General features: G+C 34.1%; 2 protein-coding genes across 5 annotated transcripts in view; both read left to right on the top strand.

The window, feature by feature from the left end:
* The window catches only part of alpha-Man-Ia (alpha-Mannosidase class I a), a 73,523-nt gene that overhangs the window by 8,025 nt on the left and 38,138 nt on the right, over positions 1-27,360 (top strand). The window lies entirely within an intron of this gene.
* On the top strand, positions 928-26,082 carry LOC138927753 (tyrosine-protein phosphatase 3-like). Of its 2 annotated transcripts, none has more exons than XM_070282977.1 (2): positions 928-1,214; positions 14,934-17,028. In XM_070282977.1, exon 2 carries the CDS (start codon positions 15,921-15,923, stop codon positions 16,752-16,754), a length of 834 nt encoding a protein of 277 aa, XP_070139078.1. In that variant the 5' UTR covers positions 928-1,214; positions 14,934-15,920; the 3' UTR covers positions 16,755-17,028. The 2 variants fall into 2 exon arrangements, with proteins under 2 accessions (XP_070139078.1, XP_070139079.1); XM_070282978.1 differs by lacking the exon at positions 928-1,214 and adding an exon at positions 26,053-26,082 and having other exon boundaries at positions 14,830-16,703.

Genomic DNA, 27,360 nt, shown 5'->3' with positions numbered 1-27,360 from the left:
ATCCTAAAATACATCACACTTGTAAAGAAAAATGTTCCATTCGCATTAAAACAAGGAATTTCTTTGTATAATTGTATTTTTATATTCAAAGAATAATCCATAAAATGCTTTTAAAGCCCTAAACCTCAAGTAAATTTAAATTACTCTTAATTTTTTGTAATTATTTTTTCAAAACTAAATTCTTAAATTAAACAACTGCAGGTTTGTAGCAAGAAAGCATAACCTTTCTTCATCATTCTTGGCTTTCGACTGAAACTCAAACTCTGGTTTTGGTTCTCTGTGGAGGCATTTTGTTCCATTTCCACTTTGTTCCGCGGCAGTGCCAAACTTTTCCTCAAAAGCTTCGCGATGTGGAAAGCTTTCCGAAGCTTATGCACAATTTTTTGGCGCCAAAAAGAATTGCTTGGCATGTGGTTTTGTTTTGGAGAGGAAGAGTGTGGGACTTCAGATGAACAGTAAGTTTCAAAGGGTGTTTTGAAAATTGTACTTGTTTTGTCTTCTATACATTTTTTGCGGATGCTACAAATGTATTTATATTGAAGGAATTTTCAAAAATCTTTAAAATAGATCTACGATTAAGAGTAAAAGTTAAGCTAGAAATATCTTGATTTATAAAAAAACAAATTTATGAGTAAAAAGCATTATTTATTTATTAACAAATAATAATTGAAAAAAAGGAATAAATGTTTGGAACAAAAATTGATTTTATTTTTGCCATAATTTTGAAATGATAAAAAATAAAAACTGCAATAAAAAAAAGAGTATTTGAACTTCGTTGTTCAAAAGAATCGTCAAAATCCCCAGTGTTTCTCCTTCGACAGCTCTCGACTTGCAGTCGGTTTGGATTTCGATTTCGATTTCGGTTCGCTTCGGCTCGGCTCTGTTTCGTTTCGGGACTCGGCCGCACCGAGCTGCAGCCGAGGTCCTTCGGCTGGGCCGGGATTGGAGGAGTATTTCAGGGGCGTTCGCCAGGGGGAAGGGCCCTCGCCTATAGAGGTGCCTACGCCAAACTGTCTGGCTGCGCTGCTAAAATTTCTGCTTCTACTGCCACTGCTGCTGCTACTGCGGCTGCTGCTGCGGCGGCGTCTGCTTCCCAACTTGGGCTTCTTCTGTTGCCATTTGGCTCTGGCGCGTTTAATGTCTCGCCTGCGCTGGAAGCGTCAACTCCTTTTTGTTGTTTGGGCCGCGCCACATGTCGTATACGCAACGCCACGGTACGGCACGGCACGGCACGCATTCGCAACGAAACTCGTAACATCACGTATACGCCACGTATTTTCGGCTCGGTTTATTTACGCTGCCGCTTACGCATCCTGCGGAACGCGTGTGTTTTTCTTTTTTTTGTCTGTTTTGTTGTTTGGTGTTTGTGTTCAAGGCTGCACCTGCTGCAGGTGACTGCAACTGAAACTGCAACTGCTACTGCGGCACTTGCCGCTGCAACTGAAACTGCAGATTCCGCAGATACATTGTCAGGCTTGGCTGCCTAATTTTGTAATTACTCCGCAATTGTTTCAAAATAATTAGCAGCCAAAAGAAAGTCGAAAACTTTTTACAAATATAAAATCAAAAGAAATAACATATAATATTAATATTAATTTATAATAAAAATTTAACAAATTTATGCAAAATAGACGATTTTCTAAAAATGTTTTAAATAAATATATAAAATATAAAATTTGATATATTTTTAATCGAATATAATAATAAATAATAAATTGGTCTTAAAAATATAAAAATTTTTAAGATGAAAAAATAAAGTTATTTGGAAAAAGTTGAGGTGGTTTTATATTAAATTAAATAAACTAGAGTTTTTGGGATTTTTAGCAAAATATTTTGCGATTTTGAAAATATATAAACAAATATGACGAAAATTGTATACATTATAGGTTTTTTTAAGTATCCAGTCTTATGCATTTTTTTTTAAGTTAATGTATTAAAAGATTATGATTTTTATTAATTTTCGTTTATTTAATATTTAAAAACCAAAACAAAATTTCATTTAAAAAAAATAAAATAAAACATACATTAAATAAAGTTGTCCCAATCGTATAATCATTGAATCTTAAATATATAAATGAAATCATTGTTTCACTAAATCTAACAATAGTAAAAAAATGCATAATCCAAAAGATCTGTTTATTTCTTAAAACTACGTTATTTGTTTAATTCTTTTTATTACAAAAAGAAGCAAAATATTTAAACTCACTTATGCCAACTACTTTGATTCATTTTTGACAAATTATGTCTTAAAACTGACAAAAATCTCAATAACCAAGAGCTATTTTCTATTAATTGCTGCCCTTGTACTTTCTCCACTAACAAATTAAACAAAAATAAAAACAAATAACAAGTAAAAGAAACAGTTGCTGTTGTTTTTGTGGCCAGAAGAGAAGGAAGGCCAACTTATTGTTTGCTTGGCCATTAATTGTGGCCACGTTGGCGAACCGGAAGCGGAAGTGCAATGTGTTCATGACACCATCTTGTTTTTAGGTCCTTTTTTGTATAAAAAATATGTGACAAAAATAAGATAGATAATTGTTAAATGATTTTAAACAGTATATATAGTATATATATAGTATATATATATATATATATATAGACAAATGAAAGGATATTTTCTTGAAGGTTTTGGTGGAAAAGTTTTTAAATATTTCTAAAATAATTTGAAGTCTGAAAAAACAAAAGATTTTCTATATTACTCCCAAATATCCATAAATAAAATATAGTCGCTTGACTTTATAAGCTTTTTAAATTCCAAAACATATATTCTTTATAAAAATTGTTCATAAATTATGCTAAAAATTGCTCAGATTTTAATCAAGTGAAATTCCATTAAAAATTATGTGACACGGGGAGTAAGTGGGAAATAACTTTGAATATGGCGTGCAAACCTCTTGAGTAATAATACAAAAAAATGTATATGTAGGGGAACTGGGAACTGGGGACTCCCAGCATGGTGTCGAAAACAAAATGCCAGAAATATATATATATATATATATATATATATATAAATAAGAGCTAAAACTAAATCCAAAATTCGCGCAGCAGGCGAAAAGAAAAATTCTTTACACGCGCAAATTTTTGCAGCGGCAGTAAATAAAAAAAAACTGCATAAAAAAAGGCTTGGAGGAAGCGGGAAGGGGAGCTGTGCAAGGGAGATAGCGCTATGAAATGTACGAAAATAAAAACACGTTGAAATTTTCGCATAAAAATCTCGGTCCTAGACAAACTCTGTATGGGTCTTGTGTTTTTATGGATGTTTGTGTTGTTTTTTTTTTCATGTGTGTGTGTGGCCACAAGGGGTTACATTTGACTACACAGATTCTCACACCCAAACACACACACACCGACAGACTTGTTTCCCCACACACTCATACATTGAAAGTAACGCATAATGCGTCATTTTTCACTTGAGCAACATAATAACCAGGCAGTGAAGGAAGACAGCGCTAAAAAATGCGGGAAAAATCAAAGGAGCGGCCTGGGAAAATGGGTGAAAATTAGTGAAAATGAAGGAAGTCGTTTCTATGGGGAGAACCCTTTCAAATTTTTGGCCAAGAGATCTAGATTAAAACCCCACAGAAGTCTGCCTTTCAATGGGAATTTTAATTAAAGTATAAATGCTCGCCTGAATACTTTTCTGTCAAGAATGTGACAATGGAATTGAAGTCCCAAAAATGTTAATAAACTTCAGGGAGTTATTTCATTTAAACATAAATGCTTGCTTCTTTTTATTTATTTTTCATTTGAAAGATACATACAAGTTTAAAATGCTGGTGCCGGCAATTATTGTATCTATAATTTTTGGAACATAGAGGAGATTTTTGAATTTATTAAAATTTTATGCTTTGATTATTTATATATATTTGCCTTTTATGAAATGAAACCTATTCTTTACATATTTTGTGAAAATAATAAAGAGTACCGGGTATCATATAGTCACAATACTTGACTGTATCTTGCCCCTGTATCTTACTTCTTCATAAAACTTGAAAAAAAACGTAACTTTAACCGAATTGAAAAATAGAGTGAAGTATTTGAGTAAATTAGTTACAAATTTCCTATATTCCTCAATCTTTCCTATTCTTTGATCATAGACCTTTCCTAAACATTCGCTATGTCTTGTATGAAGAATAAAGGGTATCGGGTATGATACATTCACACAAAACATCCTCTTTGAATCTCATCTCTTTTCATAAAATTGACGAACCGAAACACATAAATATTGATAAAGAATAAATGTGAAAGGGATATCGGAATGCGATTCTGATGAAGAAATTTTCCAGCAGATGGTTTTCACTGCATTTCATGTGGAAAGAATAAAGATAATTTGTTTTCCAAGCCTTCCTATTTTATTTTTTATATGTTTCTGAGCGCTCTTCCCTTACGTTTAGTCCAAAGTGCATCTTTAAGCATCTTTCTCCGCTCTGGCTCTGGCAACGCATTTGAGGCTAGACAAAAGCGTATCATGTTCTCAGCCAACCTTCCAATCTCTGGCCACCCCCGAAACCCTTATTTTTTTATAGAAAATATCTCTTTTTTTTTAACAGCAGCTTCCTCCTTGCCACCCCTTGGCCCCTTTGGGGGCAAAGTCATGTGTTTGTTTACAGGCAACTCGAGTGCACTTAAGCGGTGATACGGGAGCGGAGAGAAAAGCGATGGAGAAATGGAGAAAAAGTAGAGAAAAGCTAAGGCCCAGGCTAGACCAGGACCATCTACTTGATGCTGACATGCAGCATATGTGCACTGGGAAAATGTGTGCTATAAGAAGAGTTTATAGGAGTTGTTTTAGCGATTTATGTTGCTTATAAGATGAAACTTTATTTAACGGATTTTAAATTTAGTATTATAATTTAAATTATAGCATATTTGAGAATTTAGTTCAGAGGAAGTTTTAAAGTAAAATTGTTTCGATAGTTAGTTTAATGAAATTGCCGTTATATTGTTTCGATATAATTCGATAATAATATCGAATAATTATATTTCGATTAATTCAGTTAAATAATTCGATTATATTTTGATTCTTTCCTTTAATTTATTTTTCATAATGAGCTTATTTCAATGAATTTTATTATTATTATGATAACTATTATTTAGTCAAAAATTCCCAATGAAATCAATGTTAGTTTCAATATTTAATTTTTCCTTTATATTAAAAAAATACAATTTTTCTAAACTTTTTTGGTTTGTTTGGATATAAATTAATTTAAAATGTTTTTTTTTTATATGCAACTATTTTTTTCTGTTTACAAAAAGGATAAATCTACAAAAGGGACAACAAAAACAAGGGTAGGAGAAGTAAAGTTCTAGTCAGAGATAACGAGGAATTTGAAGAAATTCCCAGCCAAATGGTGAAGAACTTGTCAAACAACTCGCTTTTCTCAACCCATCTCTGTCTGTTCTCCGAGAGTGCTATCTCTTTCTTTCGGCGATGACTGCCGTTGACCTGCCCCAACATTTTCCTCATTTTCCCCGACATTTGACGAGAACTTGAACCAAACCACCCAACAAGTCAGCCACCCACCCAGCGAGCAATTTATTCACTCATACGTTTTGATAGAAAGAATAAAAACTTATAAAGTAAAGACTTAAGGGACTACTTTTGGGCTTGAAAAATTAAGAACTTCATTTTAAATTTAAAAGATTTAAGATTTTTGTCTTAATTTTCATCACCAAATAAAGTTATGTCCTTTAGCGTCTATTGAAATCTTGAGAAATAAATATTTCAAAGCCTACTTTTTGGCTGACAAAAACCAGAAGAATATATTTAAATTAAAAATCTTCAAAAGCCATCATAAAAATATATAAATATTAAATACCATTTTGCAGCATCATTAATTTTTGTACGAACAAAAGTAAAATCCTTTGAAGGACATTTGAAGCCTTTTCTTTCCCCGTAGCTTTGGGCTTAAAAAAAAGAGTCCTGTTATTTTTTATGGCAGCTTCTCTTTTTATTTTCTTGTAGGATTTTTGTTTTGTTTTTATTTTGATGGAAGGTTTCACCTTCTCCATTTATTCACTTCCTCCACTCCTGGCTCTCCTTTTTTTTTGCACTTTTTTGTTCTGCTTTCTTTCTATTCTTTCGTTTTTTTTGTCTTGTTGATTAATAATTCATTGGGCTTTCCACGCCTTTTCTTGTGTCCAGCCATAATTCTTGTGGCGCCGCCTGTTGGATAAAAACGGAGAACAAAAAACACGGAAAAAAAAAAACAAAAACAAACAATTTATTGGTCATGCAAAGAAGAGGCGGAAGAAAAAGGGGGCGTGGCAGTGTGATACCCTTTTTTTTTAGCTGCTGTTTCTTACCTGTACTTTTGCGGTTGTTTTTGTTTTTGTTTTTATGCTGTCTGTTTTGCCTTTTTTTTATATTCCAGGACGGCCTTACAAACTTTTTTATGGCGACATACACTGTAAAAAATTAGATAATATTATAAGAGTTATAAAATAATTCCAGTTTCTAATTTACTTTTTTTTTTAAGCCATATTCTTAAATTTTAAATCTTTAATATGAAAATTAATGGATAGTGTATTTATTCCTACATATTATATAGGGTTTTTAATTTTATTTATTTTTTTTACTGTAACTGCATTGGAAAGCAAATTGTAAAAATCATTTGCTGACTTTTTGCCGCAAAACTTTTCCTCGTAGTCTCCATTGTAGCCGTCTCTTTCCCACCTCCCAGGCCCTGTCCTTCTTTAACGCTAAGAGTCAAGTCAGATGTTGCATTTTAATTGCAAAATCTAGTTTTATTTCGTTACATTTTCGTTAGTTTTTGGGGGGGAACGGGATTGGGAAAAACTGTCCTTTTTGTCGGCAGTCAACAAAATTGATGCCTCTTGTGCCCTATCTCGCTCTGGCCAGCTCAATCTGTCTCTTTTATACCCGCTCTGGACATCTCTTTCTATTGGTTTTATTGTCCTTTTTTTTGTGTAGTTCTTGTAAAAGACTGCCAAAGTCAGATGCGGCCAACACAGACAATCCATTTTGTCAGCCAACAATTGAAGCAAAATGCGGTTTTTCTTTTTCCCCCGTAGCTTGTGTACGTTTTGTTTTAAAAAGGTCCTGGCACAGGAAACAAATCCTTTCCAATATCCCCCATCATGTTTAATATTTCACTCAAAACCCATCAGACTTGTCAATGTTTGAAAATGTTATTCGGTATGTGGAGTGTAAACCAAAATGAAATTAAATCTTTTTCGGGTAAACTGAGGCTTACAGTATTTCTTTTTGTGTAAAAAAGGAGGGTGGTGGACAACCGAAATGCAATTAAGCGAGAAGGTTGCAAAAGTTGCCATTCCAAAAGCTAGGAAAGAAAGTAATAGAGCAGATTCCATTTCATCGTCACTTTAAAAGGGTTGCCAAAAGTAATAAGTCAGAATAATAAAAATGCTACTTTATGCTACTGGTTGACATCTAAGGCTAAATGCAGAAGCTACTTTCAGCTTGTCTACTATATTAAAGGATCAATCGATAAATGTGACAATCAAATAACTGTCATTCTACATTTTGTGAGAATTAAGTTTTGCATATTAGGTTTTGATACAAAATCTGATTGGATAAAATAACAGAGGTGTGGTGGTCAATTTTTAGGGTTTTGAAAGGGGATTTGAATCAAAATAAATATCGAGAAGTATCGATAGACACAATTTAAATACTCTGTTTTATATAAGACCTTAAAAGATCTTGATTTTCTTTTCTAATAATATTCCACAATGGTGATGCTATTCTTACAATTCTAGAAGCACGTTTTATGAAACAAAGTATCTATCGATAAGAGTAGATAACTATAATTTATAAACGTGTTGTAATGTTTTAAAATGTTTAATTGAAATATGAATAAAACAAATATTTACTATTCTTTATAAAATGTCCTTAAGCACCATTAATTTTATGAAAGCTATTTTATTTTTTACAAAGTAACTATCGATAAAAGTCGATAAATATAATTTTGATTCGAGTTCAACGCTTTCGAAGCTTTAATTTTAATACTAACTACCAAAATTTTTACAATTATTAATAAAAAGAAAAAAGAAAAACTCACTTTTCTTGCAATCTAATTATCGATAAGTGTCGATAAATACCATTTCAAATCGAGTTCAATGCTTTTTAAGCTTAAATTTTAATAAATGCTACCAAACTTTTTACAATTATTGATAAAAAGGTTCTCAAACATCCTGATATTTTTAGAAAACTATCAGATTATTGATAATAATCCATAAATACAATTTATAATCAATGCTATGGGGTACAATGTTTTAAAACCTAATATTTCAATAAAACTTACAAAACTCTTAACTGTTATCAATAAGAGGTATCGAACTTTTATTGGAAATGCATTTGTTTTGTGCAACATACCTTTCTTAGAGCCCTTCAGGGCTGATCAATTTGTAACATTGAATACAGGCAGCCCTACGTTTATGCATTTGAATGCATAGTAAAAATAGGAAAAAAATAGGAGCCTGAGAGGCGCAGCAAAGTATGCTAAATTATTTATTCGCCAGCACAGACACACATAGCAGACACAGACACACGCATACATACATAAATGTAGAAAGTCATGACGCAGCAGCACCACCTGAATAAAATGTGTGTGTTCGGGTGTGTGTTGAAGGCTTCTCTTTATGGGCACTAAACATGTCCTGGCAAGCTGCCATCTCCCTTTTTATTGTATCTTGTATCTTGCTCTCGAAGGACCAACCAGCTACCAACTACAAACTGCAGAACTGCATCTGGTGATCCTTCGACTGTCGCCGTTCGATTTCTGGCTTTGATTTTGGAATTTCGTTGTCAACAGTTGGCATTGACTAATTAAGTTTTCCCATCGATTTCACTGAAACTTTAGCCTTTTTCTTTTCTTAAAAATTCTTTTCAGAAAAGAGTTTATGAAAGAAGACCATTTAAGAATTAAATTAATTCCACATTATTAAATAAATGACAAATCATTCATCAATTTCCATTCAATGTTCATTTTTCTTTGCCAAATATTTTATGGAACATTTTTAGCAATGTCCTGTGTCTTTATTCTTGTGTTGTCAAATGCACAAAACACGACACAAAGGACACTCGCTCGTTCTCGCACAGGATACACGGGGCTTTAGATTCTTTCTGCTCTTGTTATTGTTATCCTTGTGGTGCAGTTTTAATAATTCAAAGTGCCTGCAATAGACGGGCTGCTTACTGCTCATTGCCTGTCCTTGTCCTTTTGTTTGGCTTTTAAAACCGCACACACCACACACAGCACACAGTACACACTGTGTAGACTGTACAGTGAACATGCACACGCAGAAAAGCGGGGAAAATGGGAAGAAAATAGGACTTGTGTGCGGCCCAGCAGGGCACATTACGTATACGCCCCGAATGCACTGCAGGGAAATAAAAACAACAGCAGCTGCTGGACTTCGGGAGTGCTGGACGGTGGTTAGGCTAAAAGGACTAAAAGGTAGCTCTGATGACAGAGTCCTTTCGCTTGTCCTGTCACCGTCACGTGCCATACCCATCAGAACGTTGAAAGTCAATTGCTCAAAGCAAATAAATTTGCTATTAATACTTGCCTTTAAACAACAAGAGCTCTTAGCTAAAATATGCTTCTTTGAATATCTTTGAATATCAATAACGTTGCCAGTTCCATTTATAATGAAATTATTTCATAATTGACTTTCTGATTCCCTCATTTTAGCTGTCAGATAATACAGAGCATGGCTATTTCTCACTCTCTGCTCCGGAAAGCAGGCCAAAAAGGGAAAACATTTATTAATCTTGTCGACAGACAAACGTCAATAAACAAATGGCCAAACGAAAGAGGCACAAAGCCTCCTCTTATTTGTCTCTATCCAGGGGACAACTCACTGAACCGAGAAAATAATTAAAATAAATAGAAAAATTTGCAACAAAGGCGGTTCGCGTACAAAAAAATAACACAATTAATCACCTTGCAAGTGAAATAATTTGGTCAACATCTTCAGGAGAACCCTTCAATCTCGGGCGCGCATAATTATCGCTGCCGAAAAAGGGGGTCGCTGCCAAAGAAACTGCACTGAGAACCGGCCAAGGGGGGGAGGAGCTGGGCAAATAGTTCCACTAATTAGAGACAGGTTGCAAGGGCACGCGAATTCGGATGCGGATGTACGATGCGGATGATGTCGCAGTTTGTTTGTTGATTTAGCCGGAAGGCTCGGTGCGGGAAAATCCGACTGAGGAATAAAGTGAAACTCGGCATAGGGCACGAGGCCAGTCAGCGTATATCGCAAAGAAAAGATAACATCGCTTTCGGAAAATAAGAAAGTTTTTCACGAGAAACACATGACATATACTTTTATGAACATTATTAATAGAAGAACATTGTTTTTTAAAACTCTTTTCAAAAATGTGGTTTGGAAGCTGGAAAACTAATTAATATTTGACAATATTCTAAGGCGATTAAAAATCGATATTTTCGGCGATTAATCGAATCGATGTAAGCTATCAAAGCTTAGATTGCTTAGATTATATTGCGATTAAAGCTCGATATTTTTTTGATAACTTAGATAATTGTAAATATTTATTTGTTGTAAATATTCAATTTCATTATTGATTGAGTAAATAACCAAAAAATCAATATTTTAAGAATATATCGATATTTTTCATTCCTTTTTTGTTTTTTTAAATCGATTATTATCAAGAAGAATAAAATTATTATAAAAATATTAAAAGAAAGAAGTATAAGTAAAATAATGAATTATAAACATGTATTTTTTATGCTTGGATTTTTGAAAAGTTTCGAGAATAGTTTTTTTAGGAGCGTATCATAGTTATTCAAATATATGACACGAAATACTTTATCGATATATTTAAACTTGTAAAATTGTAAAAAATATTTACACATATCGATATATCGGTTGGAAGAAATTTCTTTATTATTGTACGGATCATGATCATATATAATTGTATCATGGTACGGATTATAAGTAGGTTTTTTGAAGTTTAAATCAATGCATGTATCAGAGACAAGTTTTATAAACTTTATTTCTTAAATAATTTAATTTATTATTTAATTAATTTATTTAATTTTTTATAATAATTGTACTAATGTAAAAGAATCAATTAGCTAGTTACATCCGAACAACTAATGAGAAAAATAGTCCGTTAGTTGGCTAGTTAGTGTGGCATCTCTCCGTTTCAAAGGCTGCATACAGAATGAGAATTTGTGTTTCTTTTCGTGTTTCGGCGCCGAGAAGTTAACTCGATTTGTACGGAATTTGACAGGCCAAAATGGGAGGGGAACAAAAAAAAACGAAGAAGGAAGAAAGCCAAGCCTCCGCAACTTCGACTTGGCCCAAGGACACCGATGCTCTGAAAAAGAGCCTTGGGATTGGATTTGGGATTTGAATTTTTCCCTCTTCTGGGGCTGGGGAAGTGCAGCCAAAGGAAAACATCTGCCCAGCCTTCGGGGCAGAAGGAACAAAGCAGAAACCCCGGCAGAGCAGTAGCAGGAAAGGCAGCACAAAAAAAATACTAAAAAAATAGAAATCCAAAGCCTCGACGTGCTTCGAAATGAAAAACACATTTTTTTTTTGCTTCTCAGAGCCAAATGCAAATGACAAAATAATGCGTTCAGGCAGGGTACAAATAAAAAATAAGGAAAACGTAAAAATTTCGGGGAAAGGGGGAAAGGGAAATGTTTTGGTGAAAAATGCAAAGCTGCAGCTGTGGCAAGTGACCGTTGCAATAAGCCCAATTTGGTGGCTCTGCAACCCAAAAACAGGCAAAGGAAAATAAAATACAGCCATAATCAACCAAGCTGAATATTGACTAAAAAGGGCCAAGCCATAAACAAATTTGGTATTAAAGTAGGCATTAATTAAGTAAATGCTAAGTGAGAATGGTATGGGTATAAAAGACTGAAAAGAAGGGTTTTATGGTTAACTTAATTTGCAAGTTTGTGTTTGTGAACTACTTAAAGGAATTCATATTACTACATAAATTTCATTTATTTAAATTGAATTCTTCTTTTATTAATTCAGTTTTATTTTTTAAAATTTGGTTTCCTTATTATTATTTTTTTTTGTTGTTTAATTAATTGTTTATTAAATCCGTCCTTAAGAGGAAGCATAAAAAAGGAAGTGCTAATTGATTTCTGTCTAATTTAATAATGCAATACCATTGACTTTAAATTGTATCAAAAAATATTTTGGTTTTGTAAGATAGTGAGGAGGTGTAAGCTTTAATGCTTAGAAAGTTAATAAGATTATCGAGGCATTTCTTTTTATCAAAACAATTTCTAAAACACATCCAATTGTTAAATATTTTGAAAAGTTTCTTTGAACATTTCTTAGCAACATTTTTGTATTATAGTAAGGGATTTTAAATGTTAAACAGAGCTTAACTATAAAATGCAGACTTACACTATAACTTAAATTCTAAAAATTTCGCAAGATCGTAAAAAAAGCTCTAAAAATCCTAAGTCCTACTTTTGGTATATTTTTGGAAATTGAAAAATAAGCTAATAAAAAATTCAAACAATAAATATAAAATTAAATAGAAATCATTATAATTTTTTTTAAAGTGAACCACTTTATTATTAATTTTTTAGCACTCAACTTTTTTTTTTATTCTGGTCAACCCTTTGGCCATTACGCATACGCACCGTTGCACGCCTCATCCAATTTAAGACGACTCTGGCGAACAGAAAAGTTGGGGGAGGGGAGGGGGGGGTTAACCAGGGAATAGGGTGAATAATAAAAGGAAGAGAAAGCCAACGGAGTGGGGGGTGGGGAGAAAAGGTAAGGGAGCTGGGAATAAATTGCAATTTACTTGCGTAAATTTAATAAAGTTTGCCATCGCCTCGCCGCCATCTTCCTGCCGTCTCGATTATCAAATGTACAACACTTCCTATCTCTCTCACTGCCGCACCAGCCGTCTCTTTCACTCGAGGCGAGGCCATCCCGCTCGCTCCTGCACGACTCGACTGCAACTTGTTGTAATGCAATCTGTTTGCTGTTTGCCTTGAGCCGCAATTTTATGAAAAGCTGTTGAAAATAATTAAGATGAAACGCCAAAGATTGCGGCGCATCTTATAGTACGTGTATCTTCACTTGCAGCTGCAGGTTCTTTATCCCCCTTGCTTTTTTTTGGTATTTCTTCCATTCTTATACTTGATGGATGTATGTAGTTACTTTGCAATTTACCAAGAATGCAAGCTTGCTTCATATATTAGCTTCATTTCGATTTTAAATAAATATTTAAAGCCCTGACCATTCTGCTTTAAATTTGAAATCAAACGTAATCCACAAGTTAATTCCAAAGTCAAATCCACTTAGTATCTACTCCGATGGTTTTCGTCTAATCACATGCCCAGCAATTTGTCACAAATTGCGACTAATTGAAATGCCTCAACATGTTTAATTGAAAATGTAATCCGTTAATGCCCAAAAAGCGCCAATATACCTCCACAAACCATCAGACCCGAAAATGTGTCGAGAGCCCTTTTCTGTTTTTTTTTTGTTTGGGAATTAATTAAGCGACAAAGACGCAGCTTCATTAATTGAAACAAATAGCGACGAAAAAAAAATACAGCCTATTTAAGGGTTAGACCAAAAAACAAAAGAAAGTCTAAGGCACATGGAAATAAAAGATGGGAATTCGTCTAGGCAACAGGCGTTAATATGCAATTAAATGAAATTTCTTTCGTTCATCAAACACACGCAAGTCTCCATTGGTTGTGTCGCTGCTCTGTGTGTGTGGGCGTGCGTGTCGGCTCAATTAAATCCGCAAAGTGTCCCCTTGCCGGCCCCCAAAATCCATCCGGAATTTTCGCCCCCAAACACCAAAGACGCGTGTGCAGATCCCATGAAATGAATGCTTAAATCCTCCTCCGAAAAAAGGAAAAGAAATTCCACACAAAGGCACAAAAGCGACGAAAACAGAAGCAGAAAAAAAAATCACAAAGAACTTGAAACACTCTGTATTAGATAAAGGAAAAAATATCGATATTTTATCGATAAATGGTTCATAAGAGCTTAAATTTGGAATTCGTATTACCAAGCTTAAATTCTCCTTTGTATTAATATGTGTTTGAAGAACTAATTGGTACTTATAGGCTATTAAGATTATTTTTACATGAAAATAAAATACATCGATAATTTATCGATTGGAATTTCATAGAGTCTTATACTTGATGTTTTTACTACCAACTATAGCCTGTCTTGTATGAAATTGGGGTTCAATTAGTTATAGTTTCTATTAAATAAAACTGCCTAATGAAACTATAAAATAAAATTTTAAATGTATCGAGTATCCATCGATTATTTTCAAAATCTTAAGCGAAAAATTCTGTTTCTTAGAGCATGAAGCTGACACTACAAAAGAGTATATTTTTCCCGTCTAAGCTTTTGGTATAATAGGGTACGCATTACCGCATATAGAAAGTGAGAGCCTCGGATAGTCAAGGTTGAACAGCTCAGAAAATAGGAATGGATGGGGGAATGTGTATAGAAAAAAGAGAAAGGTGTGGCTAACATTTCATTAACATTATGCGAGGCGAATTATAAGTTAATAAAATCGATAGATTAATGAAGATGCAATAGAAATTAATTAAGAGAACGTTAGGGATGTGGATAAATCCCCATTCTTAATCTTGAGATACATTTCCTCGCTTTTGCTCTTTCAACTTCAGAGATATTTTTGGTCAGAATTCCGAATGAATAAAATACTTAAAAATAAATTCGCGACACACCTCCAAAAACAGCAACAGCACCTGTAAGATCAAATTAAAAATTTTACGAGCTGCATTTTTGTTACGATTTTTGTTGTTGTTTGTTTTTCAGTGTGTTTTTTGTGTATTTTGAAAAAAAGTGAATTTAATTAGGAAATAGAAAAAGTTCAACATCAAAAAATTCAATATAATTATTCCAATAAAAATAAAATAAATATATGTTTTTTTTTGTAAAAAAAATAGGATAAAATGTTTAAAAAAAATTGAACATAACAAAAGTTCAACAAACAAAATGAAAATACTAAAAAAAATAAATAAAAAAACAATATAAAGTTAAAAACTAACTTCAACAACAAAGAGGCTAAAAAGGTTATTATTCACCTAAAAATAAAAAAATAAAACTGTAATAAAATAACAAATAAGTATAAAAATTATTAAAAATACAAAAAATTAAGGAACAATAAAGAGTTCAATACTACAATAATAGAATTCAACAATAAACCTTAAACCGATTTCTTGAAACTATTTTTAATATAATCTCTGCTTTAATAAAAAAAAATAAAAAGTCTCACTGTAAAACAAACACTATTTAAATTAATAAATATAAAAGTAAATCTGAATATATAAGGACAACCAACAACAACCAAAACTACAAAAAAAAAAAATAATAATAATTCAACCGTAAAAAAATCTGGCAACTATTATTCACGAAAAACAAATAAAAACTTTTCTATAAAAAAAAATAAATAAATATAAAAGTAAATTTAAAATAAATAAGACAAACAGCAACAACAACAACAATTCATCATGCAAATCCGCTTGGCCCAGCTGCGCAGCTTCAGCGGCGTCAGCTGAGGCAGCGGTGTTCTCTCTCAAGGTGAACGACATAAACAGCGTGGGAGCGAGAGAGAGAGAGTGCGCGGCAGTAAGCAAGCAGTGAGAGCCAAGGGAAGCCGCAGACGACTGCATTAGCCAAGCGACTTGCATGCGACTTTAACGGCACTGCATTCGCGTTTCAGCTGCACAGACGAGCAGAGCGAAACGCGCAAAGAACGCGCTACGATCGCGGGCGACTTATCATACGAAAGCAAACCCATTCGCTGAACTTTAAACGAGTTAGAGCCAATTATTTTTTTGTGATTTTATTTTGGAATTCTTTGATTTGTTAAAGCCAAAGCCAGACGCGATTTGAATGCGTTTTTTACCATAAAAGCCAAGCAAAGGAGGACCATGTGCAGCCGGAAATGCTTCCGAATGCCCACCCTTGTCATCTGCGGCGTCGTGCTGACCATCATACTGGTCTGCATAACGGGCATCACATTAACGAATAGCATTAACATTTCGAACATCGTCAAGCTGAGGGAAAAAGTCGCAAGCGATTCGGCGGCGGCCAATGGCGGCCACCAGGCGGCACAGACACGCGCCGCCCTCGTCGAGCAGCAGTACTCGACGCTGCAGCAGCACCACTTGTCCCGCAGCGATCTCAACTACATTCAGGCGGCCACCCATCCCAAAAACCTCCAGCGTCAGATGCAGCAGTTGCAGATGCAACAGCAGCAGCAGCAACAACAACAACAGCAGCAGCAGCAATCTAACAAAATTGTCATTGAAATCGGCCTAAATAATCGGCCAAGCAATGAGAGCGGTTTAAACAGCGCGAGTGCCGGCGTTTTAAACAGCCCCCGAGCAAGCAGTTCGTCAAGCAGTTCGCCCGGCTATCCGGATCCATACAGTGGCGGGCAAAATTCTGCGCCACCGATTCTGCAGGCCGCCGAGGCTCTGATGGAGGGCAACGTGGACTCCATATCCCTGCCGGCTGCGTCGCCGCTGATGCAGCAGCAGCCCAGCATGCCCGACGGCAGCAGCGAGGACGAGCACTTCGAGCCGGCAAGCAGTGGCCCGGCAGTAAATAGATCTGCCAGCTCTACGACTTCCATGCCACCGCACCTGATGGGCATCGCCGATCACAACCCCGGGGGCATACAGTTCGAGAGGCGCGACCACGTCAAGCAGGTACACACTGAGCGAAAATACGAGAGACTCAAAGATTTGATTGAATGGTGATAGGGAATTGTGAAAATTGTAATTTTAAATGATTTTAGGTTTCACAGATTTTTAAAATTGTATATAATTTATGTTACTTGTATAAAAATTAAGGTTTATAGAGTTATATTATGATTTTATTACCTAAAACTTTTAAATAATTGGTTTTTAAATCGGAAAACGATACTTTTTTCAAACAAAATTAATTAAATAATTTAGTGAAAAGCTTGTAGTAGCTCTAAAAATATTTTATTTCTATAATATGTGATTTTCTCAATGATTTAAATTATTATTCGTAATAATTGCCTTAAAAATCAATTAAAAAAAATATTATTCAATTACATTAAAAAACCTCTAAAAAATAGATTTAGACTTTTTTTAATTTTTGGTTTAACAATAAATGTTCCCATTTGCTTGTAAAGCATATTTAATTAACTTTTTAACGAGCTAATAATTTTTTTTTTGGTTAGTATTTTAACTTTTTTTAATTTGTTTTTTTTTTTTTTTTTAACAATTTTCCAATGCATAAAATATGATTTATAATAAATTTACAATCAACGAACCAAATAATAAATACTGTACCCAACATGTACCTAACATAAGTATTATTATAATTAATATTTGTTTTCTCTTTGTTATTTTCATTATTTTTTTTCTATTAGTTTTATAATTTTTTTATTTTTATTTTATTATTATTTTTTATTTATTTTGTTTTTATTAATTATTTATCAAGTGTAGAAACAGTTATGTATATCATATGGGTGAGACATATTTATTCTCCATTTGCCGTTGTCGTGTAATTTTCGCAATTACAAATTGAACAAAACTCGGGAGGGGAGCCGATTTTGGTACAACTCCCCAGCAATCGCCATTTGAAAAATTCAATTTGCAAACTTTGTTTTGTTTGTTGCTCACGTTTTGCACCCGGCATTTTCCCCGTATTCCCAGCCATTGTTTTCCATTTTCCGTACTACGTTTTTCCAGCTTTTTGGTTATTATAGTAGCTGTCTGTCTGTCCGGCCGGTTGGGTTGGCCTGCCTCGCTGGCTAATCATTGCCTGCATTGTCACGATGGGCGGCAAACACGAATTTTCGCTTTATCATCGCCACATCTCGCTTTCTCGCTAAACCATATCCCTCACTCATTCACAAAATTGCAAAAATGCATTTATTTTTCGGTTCCAGTTCGAGTTCGAGTTCGATCTCCCTCTGGCCAAAAAATGTTGGCGGAACACTCGCGTGCGGACGTGGACGTATGTTCTGGGCACCTCTGGGTAGATGGGCACATCTCACCATATCCATATCCATATCCCCAATTAAATTTGTCACGTTTTGTTTGCCCACATATTTACCTTTACAGTTTCTAGATATATGTATAGATCCCCTAGGATGGGGGTCTCTAACTGACAGCCTATAGTTGAAGCTTTTGTTTTCAAACTAGTACGAACTAGCTCTAACCGAATCCCATTCTCGAGCCGGTTTCAATTTTCTGCCAATGAAATTTTTTAAAGCCCAGAGACTAGAACCTTGGCGTTTTATGCTAATGGCGGGAAACATAAGGAAAAGTTGCAATAAAGCCGTTCCAGTTACAGTTTCTGCTAATTTCAATGCGGATATTACTCATTAATCAATCAGCTTGATCAGTTTATTTACAATATGGATTGTTTATGTTAGTTTTAAAGTGAAAGTTTTACAAGCTGAAGATCAATCTGTGGTGGAAAGTTTATTATAATATTAATAATAATATAAATAAAATAAAAAACATAAGAAAACTAAAAAAAATAATCCAAATAAAGCAAATAAGATAAAGCAAATATATAATATAAGCAATATAAATAAAGTAAAGACAATATTGTTATACCCTTGCAGAGGGTATTATAATTTTGTCCAAAAGTGTGCAACGCAGTGAAGGAGACATCTCCGACCCTATAAAGTATATATATTCTTGATCAGGATCACCTCCTGAGTTGATATGAGCATGTCCGTCTGTCCGTCTGTCCGTCTGTCTGTTTCTACGCAAACTAGTCTCTCAGTTTTAAAGCTATCGTCTTGAAACTTTGCACACACCCTTCTTTCCTTTGCACGCAGTATATAAGTCGGAACGGCCGGGATCGGCCGACTATATCCTATAGCTGCCATATAACTGATTGATCGGAAATGGTATAACTTTGGTGTTTTTAGAGTTAGAGAGTTCAAATTTGACATGAGAGCTATTTTTGGCAAAATAATACGACATGCCAAATTTCATAAGGATCGGCCGACTATATCCTATAGCTGCCATATAACTGAACGATCGGAAATGACCCAACTTTAGCTGCAAGGGTATATAAACTTCGGCTCCGCCCGAAGTTAGCTTTCCTTTCTTGTTTAATGTATGTATTTTGTATTTGGTATAATAAAATTTGAAAATAATTTTATTTATGTTTTATATTATTTATAATCTTTAAATTAGGGGGGAGCCGAAGTTGATATACCCTTGCAGTTAGGATAGGATATAAATCACAAATATGGGATATAGTTGGCTGATTGTTATGAGAATTTTATTATAAAACCAATTTTAAGTTGAAACCTTTAAAAAAACGTCCAAAACATCCATCTTCAAAAATCCAATATTGGTATTTTTACCAAATGCCATTTCGGATCGTTCAATATCTTTACAATATAGGCGACCTATCCTAATGAAACGTGGTATGTCGTATCATAGAAGTAGAATGGCTTGAAACTTTTGTAACTTAGCTTCTTATGGTTTCAGTCAATACATTAAAATGCAGCCAGTTAATTTTACTGCTAATATTAAATAAAGCAAACATTGACATTTTTCAGTTTTTTTTGGATCATCATAGTTATACCATTAGACCAACCGGAATATGTTTTTAGATAGTTTTTTTAGAAATAATAAAAATTTAAATGCTTAAAATAATAGAGATAGAAAGTTATCAAAAGATGAATAAAAAATCAACTAATGATTCAATAAAAAAAAAAGTCCAAAACACTTAGCACATTTAATTAAATACGGGTCAGTGGGCGTAATTGCAACATTCACCGTTTCCCGTCCGGCAGTCAATTACGGAAACAATATCATCCGACAATTCTGGGCCTCGGGGGCATTACAACAAATAGATTACAGATTACCATAATTAACATAGTTCTAATAGCGCTGGGAAATCAAAATGCAATAATGCAATAAGCCGCACTCTGCACATGCATCGCGTCGCATCGTTGAAAAAATAAACTTCATTTTGTGGCAAAACAATAATACAATTTCTATCCGCCCCGGCACAACTTTGCAGGCCCTTTCCCTGGGTCTTCAGTTCACAAATCCCGTGTAAATCGCGCATTTTCTCTAATGCGATTAAATCCATACAAGCCAAAGTTCACAAATGCCAACAAAAAAGAAAAAAAGCTAATAGAAAATAGTGAAAAAGTTTAAATGAATTTTTAATACAGCGGGATTTCAGTTTATTTTATTTGAAAAACAAGAAAGCAAAGCTAACTTCGGGCAGAGCCGAAGTTGACATACCCTTGCAGTTAAAACCGGATATATATCGCAAACATCGGATATAGTTGGCCGATCCTTATGGGAATAGGAATATATAATCCAATTTATTACAATACAAAATCTAAAAAAGTCCCAAACTTCTATCTTCAAAAATACGAAAGTTGATATTTCTACCAAATACCATTTCCGATCGTTCAGTTATATGGCAGCTATAGGATATAGTCGACCGATCCTAATGAAATTTGGTAGGTCGGATCAACTGACCAAATATATAATCTGTACCAAGTTCCAGCTTTCTATCTTCAAAAACACGAAAGTTGGGTCATTTCCGATCGTTCAGTTATATGGCAGCTATAGGATATAGTCGGCCGATCTCGGCCGTTCCGACTTATATACTGCGTGCAAAGGAAAGAAGGGTGTGTGCAAAGTTCAGTCCGTCTGTCTGTCCGTCTGTCTGTTTCTACGCGAACTAGTCTCTCAGTTTTAAAGCTATCGTCTTGAAACTTTGCACACACCCTTCTTTCCTTTGCACGCAGTATATAAGTCGGAACGGCCCGGATCGGCCGACTATATCTTATAGCTGCCATATAACTGATTGATCGGAAATGGTATAACTTTGGTGTTTTTAGAGTTAGAGAGTTCAAATTTGACATGAGAGCTATTTTTGGCAAAACACTACGTCATGCCAAATTTCATAAGGATCGGCCGACTATATCTTATAGCTGCCATATAACTGAACGATCGGAAATGACCCAACTTTCGTGTTTTTGAAGATAGAAAGCTGGAATTTAATACAGATTCTAGTTTTGGCCAGTTGATCCAACCTACAAAATTTCATTAGGATCGGCCGACTATATCCATAGACTATATCCTATATGCCATATAACTGAACGATCGGAAATGGTATTTGGTAGAAATATCAACTTTCGTATTTTTGAAGATAGAACTTTTGGGGACTTTTTTTAGATTTTGTATTGTAATAAATTGGATTATATATTCCTATTCCCATAAGGATCGGCCAACTATATCCGATGTTTGCGATATATATCCGGTTTTAGCTGCAAGGGTATATAAACTTCGGCTCCGCCCGAAGTTAGCTTTCCTTTCTTGTTTTATAATAATACAATACATACAAAAAAAGTATAATACAATTTAGTTTATTTAAATTCAAATAAATGTCTACATAAAAAACTAAAATTCTCCCTTTTGAGTAATTTCTTTAAAAAAAGCGCAAAGTATCTAAATAGTCGAATATATTAAGATTTTTTTTAGTTCACAACTAGATAGTCAGAATCAGTCAAAAGCCAACGTAAAGCCAATTAACTTTTCAAACTTATTCCGTGTGAAATGAATTACTTTATTTTCAATGCGTTGTTTTTTATGTTTTACTTTTTATTTATTTTTTTTTTGTTTATATATCTCTGAGAAAAATAGAGAAAAGCGAGAGAACAGCGAGGGAACCCCAAACAATTCAAGTTGATTAATTTTATATGAGGCTTGTTCATTTATTTAGAAACGCTGATTTTGCTCACTTCCGCTTGCATTTGATTTACATAGTTACTGGTTAATTTGATTCATTTTTTTGTAGCTTAAAATAGAAACTCAACGATGCATAAATTAGCTAAAAATATAAGAAAAAAATAAATAAAGAAAAACAAATAAATAACCATAAAATAATTATTTTTAGACTAATTGAAGCGAAGCGTTCGGCAGACAGTATCTTTGAACGAATGACATTGATTTTTATACCGGTTTAGCAAAATTATCGTGAGTTTTATTTCGATTTGTAAAACGATTTATTGAAAGTGGATTTTTACGATTAATCGAAAAAATCCTTGTTATTATTAAACCGATTTATCGATAGTTTCTCTATAAATCAGTGGTCGGCAGGGCCCTATTCCAGGAGCATAGGAAATTTCTCTGTCCAAGCGCTGCCCGCACACACAAGGTATAGAAAGTATGAATCGTCATGCTCTCAGCCTACATTCTGCTATTCGTTACCAATACTAATGCATTAAAATCATATCAATGTATTCAGTGCCGACCACTACTATAAATATAAGGGTTTATCGATAATATCCCTATTAAAATATTTAATAATTCAAGTGGATATATGTATATCCTACCTTTAACTACTTTAATAAATTAAAGTTCCCAATCTAATTTTAATTTAAATTATTTAAATAATTTTTTTTTTTTTTAATTAATATTTAAAAGGAAAAGAAAATAAAATAAATAAAAATTTACATTTGTGTTTCAACTTAGTTCATGATTCTTTACCACTAAGTTGGCCCTAAAATTCTCAAGTGGTCTCGTCTAACTCAGTACCAAAGAAGTGTGGCCAGATAAGATTCCATGTAGAATTAAAATAAGTAAAATGCTAGTCTATTTCGTATGCCATTTTGGTCCATTTGCTTTTATAGATTTTGTTTCAATTGTTGTTTTGTGCCTAGCTTGTTATGCATTTTATTTAATATTCTCTATTTATCAAACACAATTCTCCTTGTTGGCCGACAACATGAGGGCCATAACCTTTACCCGTTGCCCTCTTTTTGGCCCGCTTTCTCCCCCTCCTGCCAGCTCTCGCCCCTTCACTTTGCGTTCTGGTGTAAAAGTTTTTCTTAATAATAAATTGCTTAACTTTTTAGGTAAACAAAAGCACAGTTTTTGGCTTTCAACTCGCCGCAGGCTCATCACGTGCGGGTTGCCCCAAAAGCGCGAAAGAGAGGCGGCTATGGGCCGTGCGAAAGGGAGGGCTATAGGCTGTGCGAAAGAGAGGGGGCTAGATGTAGTAGCAAAATGAGACTTACAAGTTGCCCTTTTCTGGAAATTAAAATAATTGCGGGGGGCGGCGATGGTACTAAAAACGCCTGGCCCTTTGGGCGTTTTGTAATTATCGCCACAAAGCTGAACTAGTTCCGCTAAGTGAACTAGTTCCCCCCAATGATTAGAGTCCTCTATGTGCTTTTGTTAAATTATAATTTATCGTACAAGTTTGGGGCCAACTTTCGTTTTCGGGGAAATTAATCTTCCGAGGGCTGAGAAAAGAAATAGCACGGAAATGGCCTTCAATTTATTTTATTTATTGCCTGATGGTGATTTATTTAAGATAAATGCAATTGATACAATTTCTTATTAACAAAAACTCAAATTCCTTATTAACAAAGGAAATCTCAATATTTTTGAAAATTTCTTCGTAAAATAAATATTGAGAAACACATTTAAGATGAGTTTGTATAAATTTGAGACCAAATGGTTGAACGGTTCTTGAGAAGTAGAGGTCATAGACATTAGAAAAATTAGTTTGAGAAAAAATATTTTTCGTGAAGGGACATTAGAGTTTACAATAAAAACCCATCACTTATTTAGTAAATACACTTACCAAAAATTACACAAAAAGAAAAAATGAGTAAAAAATCTAATTTTTTAGTTGTTTTTAATAAAGTTGAAAAATTTTTAAATGTTTATAATAGCAAAAAAAAAATAAGGACCTTTTTTCGAATTTTAGCGAAAATATAAAGGTTTTAGTTTCTTAAAATTATAAATATTTTGCTGGACTATGGCATTAATATTTATTAATATTTCTTTTTTCCATTGGGAATAAAACCCAAAAATTCTCTTTTTCTTTTCATATTTAATATCCCAAAATCCATATAGAAGGGTTGTTTGTTTACGTTAATCTTTTCTTCGGATCATTAATGTTATAGCATCAAAAAGTATTATGTTCGTTTTGTACCTATAAAAAAAAAAATAATTTAAAAAAAATGGGAATAAAAATAAAGAAAAATTAGAATATTAGAAAAATTTACATACATGGAATCGAACCACCAGGAAAACCCCATTTTCTCCGCCCAGTTAAGATCAGGATCTCCGTCCTCATCTTGATCATAGGTGGAGAACTTGGTGCCCTGCATTGGAGCACTCATCCATTTGTTTTCATTGCAGCCCTCAATGGCCTTCACCATATACCCTTCGCTTTTATTTCCCACAACAAAGTTGTTGCATCCTAAAATAGCCACAGACCAGAAAAGCATCTCATGAGGCCTTCGACTCGTCAGAAGGTGCAATTTTTCCAGTCCAATAAAGTACTCATCGTTGCCATTTGTTTTTTCATCTCCGAATCCCATTCTATATTCCTCAAAGCTCCGATTGAATTCATAAGACCAACTGATCTTACTATAAACCGTCATCCACCCAGATCCTTCCTCCTCATGTGAGTAACAAAACACTTTGAAAGGATCGGAGCCTGGAAGTTGAATACCTTCGAGGACCCACCTGTCATTTTGGGTTGGTGGGCAGCGATCTGGAAAAGCTGGGACATTCGATGTTTTATTTTCCGGATTCTGAGGGTCTGCAATCTCGTCTATGGTCTGGGTTTCCAAACTTGTTTCATTTCTCGACACATCCGCACCTTTTACTATGTTGTGCAATTTTTCAATGTCGTCACGAAGCTGATTTGTTAATCTTCCGAGATCACATGTTTTCTTAAGATCATATCTTTTCGTTAAGTAGATCAACTTGATTGTTGTTTTGAATTATTTGAGCCTGTGATTTTGCATGATTTAAGGTAGTTTCTTGTAGCTTCTGTAGCACATCCGTATACCTATTCTGCAAGTTCGAATATTTATCTTGGTGCTCTGCTATCTGGGCATCTCTTTCCTGGCACTTTTCAAAGCTCCGGAGCAGGGGGATCTCGAAAGTGTTATAATACCCTCTGTAAGGGTATAAAAAAAAAATGTTATTGGCAGCAGGAACTTATTAATAGTTTTCTTGGTAAAGTTTTCTCATAATGACTTGTATAATTGAGTTATTTATTGGTATTTATTAATATGTATGATAGGAATATATAAAAGTTTACACTATATTTTGGATCGAAATAAAACAGCTCAAAGTACCAGATATTATACCTTATTATTTTAATGCTTTCTTTGTTTTTCTTTTATTTAATTGAATTAAATTTAATATATTTTATAAAATTCCTTTATTTTGTTTAATTTCTTTATTTTTTTTTTTATAAACTTGAAATAAATTCTAGAACATAGTGTTATCCTTGCTCTACCATTCAAATACATAACGAAAAAGGAAACTAGTTTTGATTTATTCTGGCATTGTCGCAACAATTATCGTCCATTTCCCTTTTCCATTTTCCCCATCAAGTCCAGCACTTTTCCTCTAAGTAATATGCTTTTGCTCCACGTTCGTTTTTTATACTTTTTATTTATTTTTTTTTTATGCTGATAAACGGTTTTTGCCTCCCAATTCCCACCTCCGCGACCGTCCATTCCGCTATACATCTGTCATGTCTGGGAGCTGCCGGCCCGGTCATAATTTATAACCAACAATTGCAATGCAAAGCAGCCTCTTTATATGGAAAACACGCGCCTGCTGCTCGCACACACATACACCGATAAATTCGCAATCTCGAACGTGCCAATACACTGCGAAAAATAAAAAGTTTAAAAATAGTTGAAAGTTGAAAAATATAGGTAACTTTTTGTGTTTATATTGCAAAAAAATATGTTTAAATTAATTTTATTAAAGGGATATCAATAATTTTTTAAAATATTTTATAATAAAAAAGAGTATATTATTATATTAATAAATATTATATCATTAATTAATTTTAATTAATAAAAACTAAATAGTTTATAAGAAAAAAATAACACCAACCATAGTCCTTATTTTCTTCATAAAATAAACCTAAAAATAATCCATTTATGATAAACTTAAACTCATATTATTTAATAATAACTATAATATTCTTATCCAATTTCTCTCAGTGTACTCATGTACTTGTTCTATTTGTTTCGTTTATTTTCAGGTGAGTTGCAAGTGAATGATTTGAAGATAACGCTTTGGTTCGTGGCTCGTTCTGCTTTTGCTTCTTGGCATTGCAATATCATGGCTAAAAGGTTTTTGGCCAGACAAAAAGTCTATATTCCTCTCTCTGTAAGCTAAAAAAATATGATGCTAGAAAAGTAAGAAATCACCCTGTTACAATAAGCTTCAATTTGGAGCTACGAGAACCCAAGGTTCCAGTACGTTTTGGACAAAACTGAAGCTGATATACTCTCCTAATATTATAATATTTTAGGGCTAGCTGAGGGATATAATAAATGGGAAAAGATAGGATTAGCATAGACAAGGATTTGTGCCAAATTGGCAGAAAATAAAACAAACGGACAGGCGGACAAACGGACAGACTGACAAGATGGCGTACAAAACGAGCTTTATGTCTCCCTTTGGACAAAAATTAAAATATCCTCCAAAAAATAAGAGAATTGCAAAAAACAGGACATGAAAAAAAAAAAAAGAAAAAGTAAAAGGCGAAAAGGATCTGCCTGGTCCAGGACAAAGTTTTGCCCACTTGGACAAATGCGTAAATGGCAATGCCTGAATGCTTTCAATTATGACGTCCTGTACTGGTCTGTCCTATCCTGTCACTATTCTGCGAACAGGACAATGTCCTTGGCGAAACTTTTTCCGCATATTGGCCAAGCAAATTGCTTCGAAGACATCTTAAATATTTCTTCGATGTTAGAGCTCATACTCTCAAGGCCCTTAACTAAGTATTATGCTTTAGTTATTTCATTTTTTAATTCTTGTATTTTTTAAGCCAAAATCTAGAGAACCTTGTATGCATTTAGGGTATGGGATTCGGAATTGAATTTCTGCGGCTGCCGCTGTTCGGGGTCAAAGTTTTTGGGGCTCGGAGCGTAAGTAATCATTGTTCAATACCGGAAACTATTCAATTTCCGCATGACATGAAGCGTGCACAAAACATGGCCATAGACGGCGGATGGTAAAGCGAAGTGGGAGAAGGGGGGTTCCCAGGCCGAATAGAATCAACACTAGAGTAGGGCCAGAACTCTGGAAACCCGAGATTCTGGCAATGACAGCGGTATCCTGGCCACTGGCTCTCTCAACTACGTTTGTGAGCTTTAAACGCCAAGTCCCTCTAATATTTTGCTTTAAATTTAATCAAATAATGTAGAGAAATAGGGAGTGTATATTCCAAAGCATATCTATCACATTTATTAGTATTTACCGAGAATTCATTTTGAAATATTTGGGTTACTTTTCGAAGGAAAATTGACAGCTCAAGTTTATCTGCCTTGAACTTGATTTT

This window comes from Drosophila bipectinata, chromosome XR (assembly GCF_030179905.1).
Source record: "Drosophila bipectinata strain 14024-0381.07 chromosome XR, DbipHiC1v2, whole genome shotgun sequence".
NCBI classification, from domain to species: domain Eukaryota; kingdom Metazoa; phylum Arthropoda; class Insecta; order Diptera; family Drosophilidae; genus Drosophila; species Drosophila bipectinata.
This window is presented reverse-complemented; position numbering and strand designations above follow the sequence as displayed.

Bases quoted from the DNA above. Each gene is read 5' to 3' on its own strand.
- LOC138927753 (XM_070282977.1), top strand. From the start codon at position 15,921: ATGTGCAGCCGGAAATGCTTCCGAATGCCCACCCTTGTCATCTGCGGC.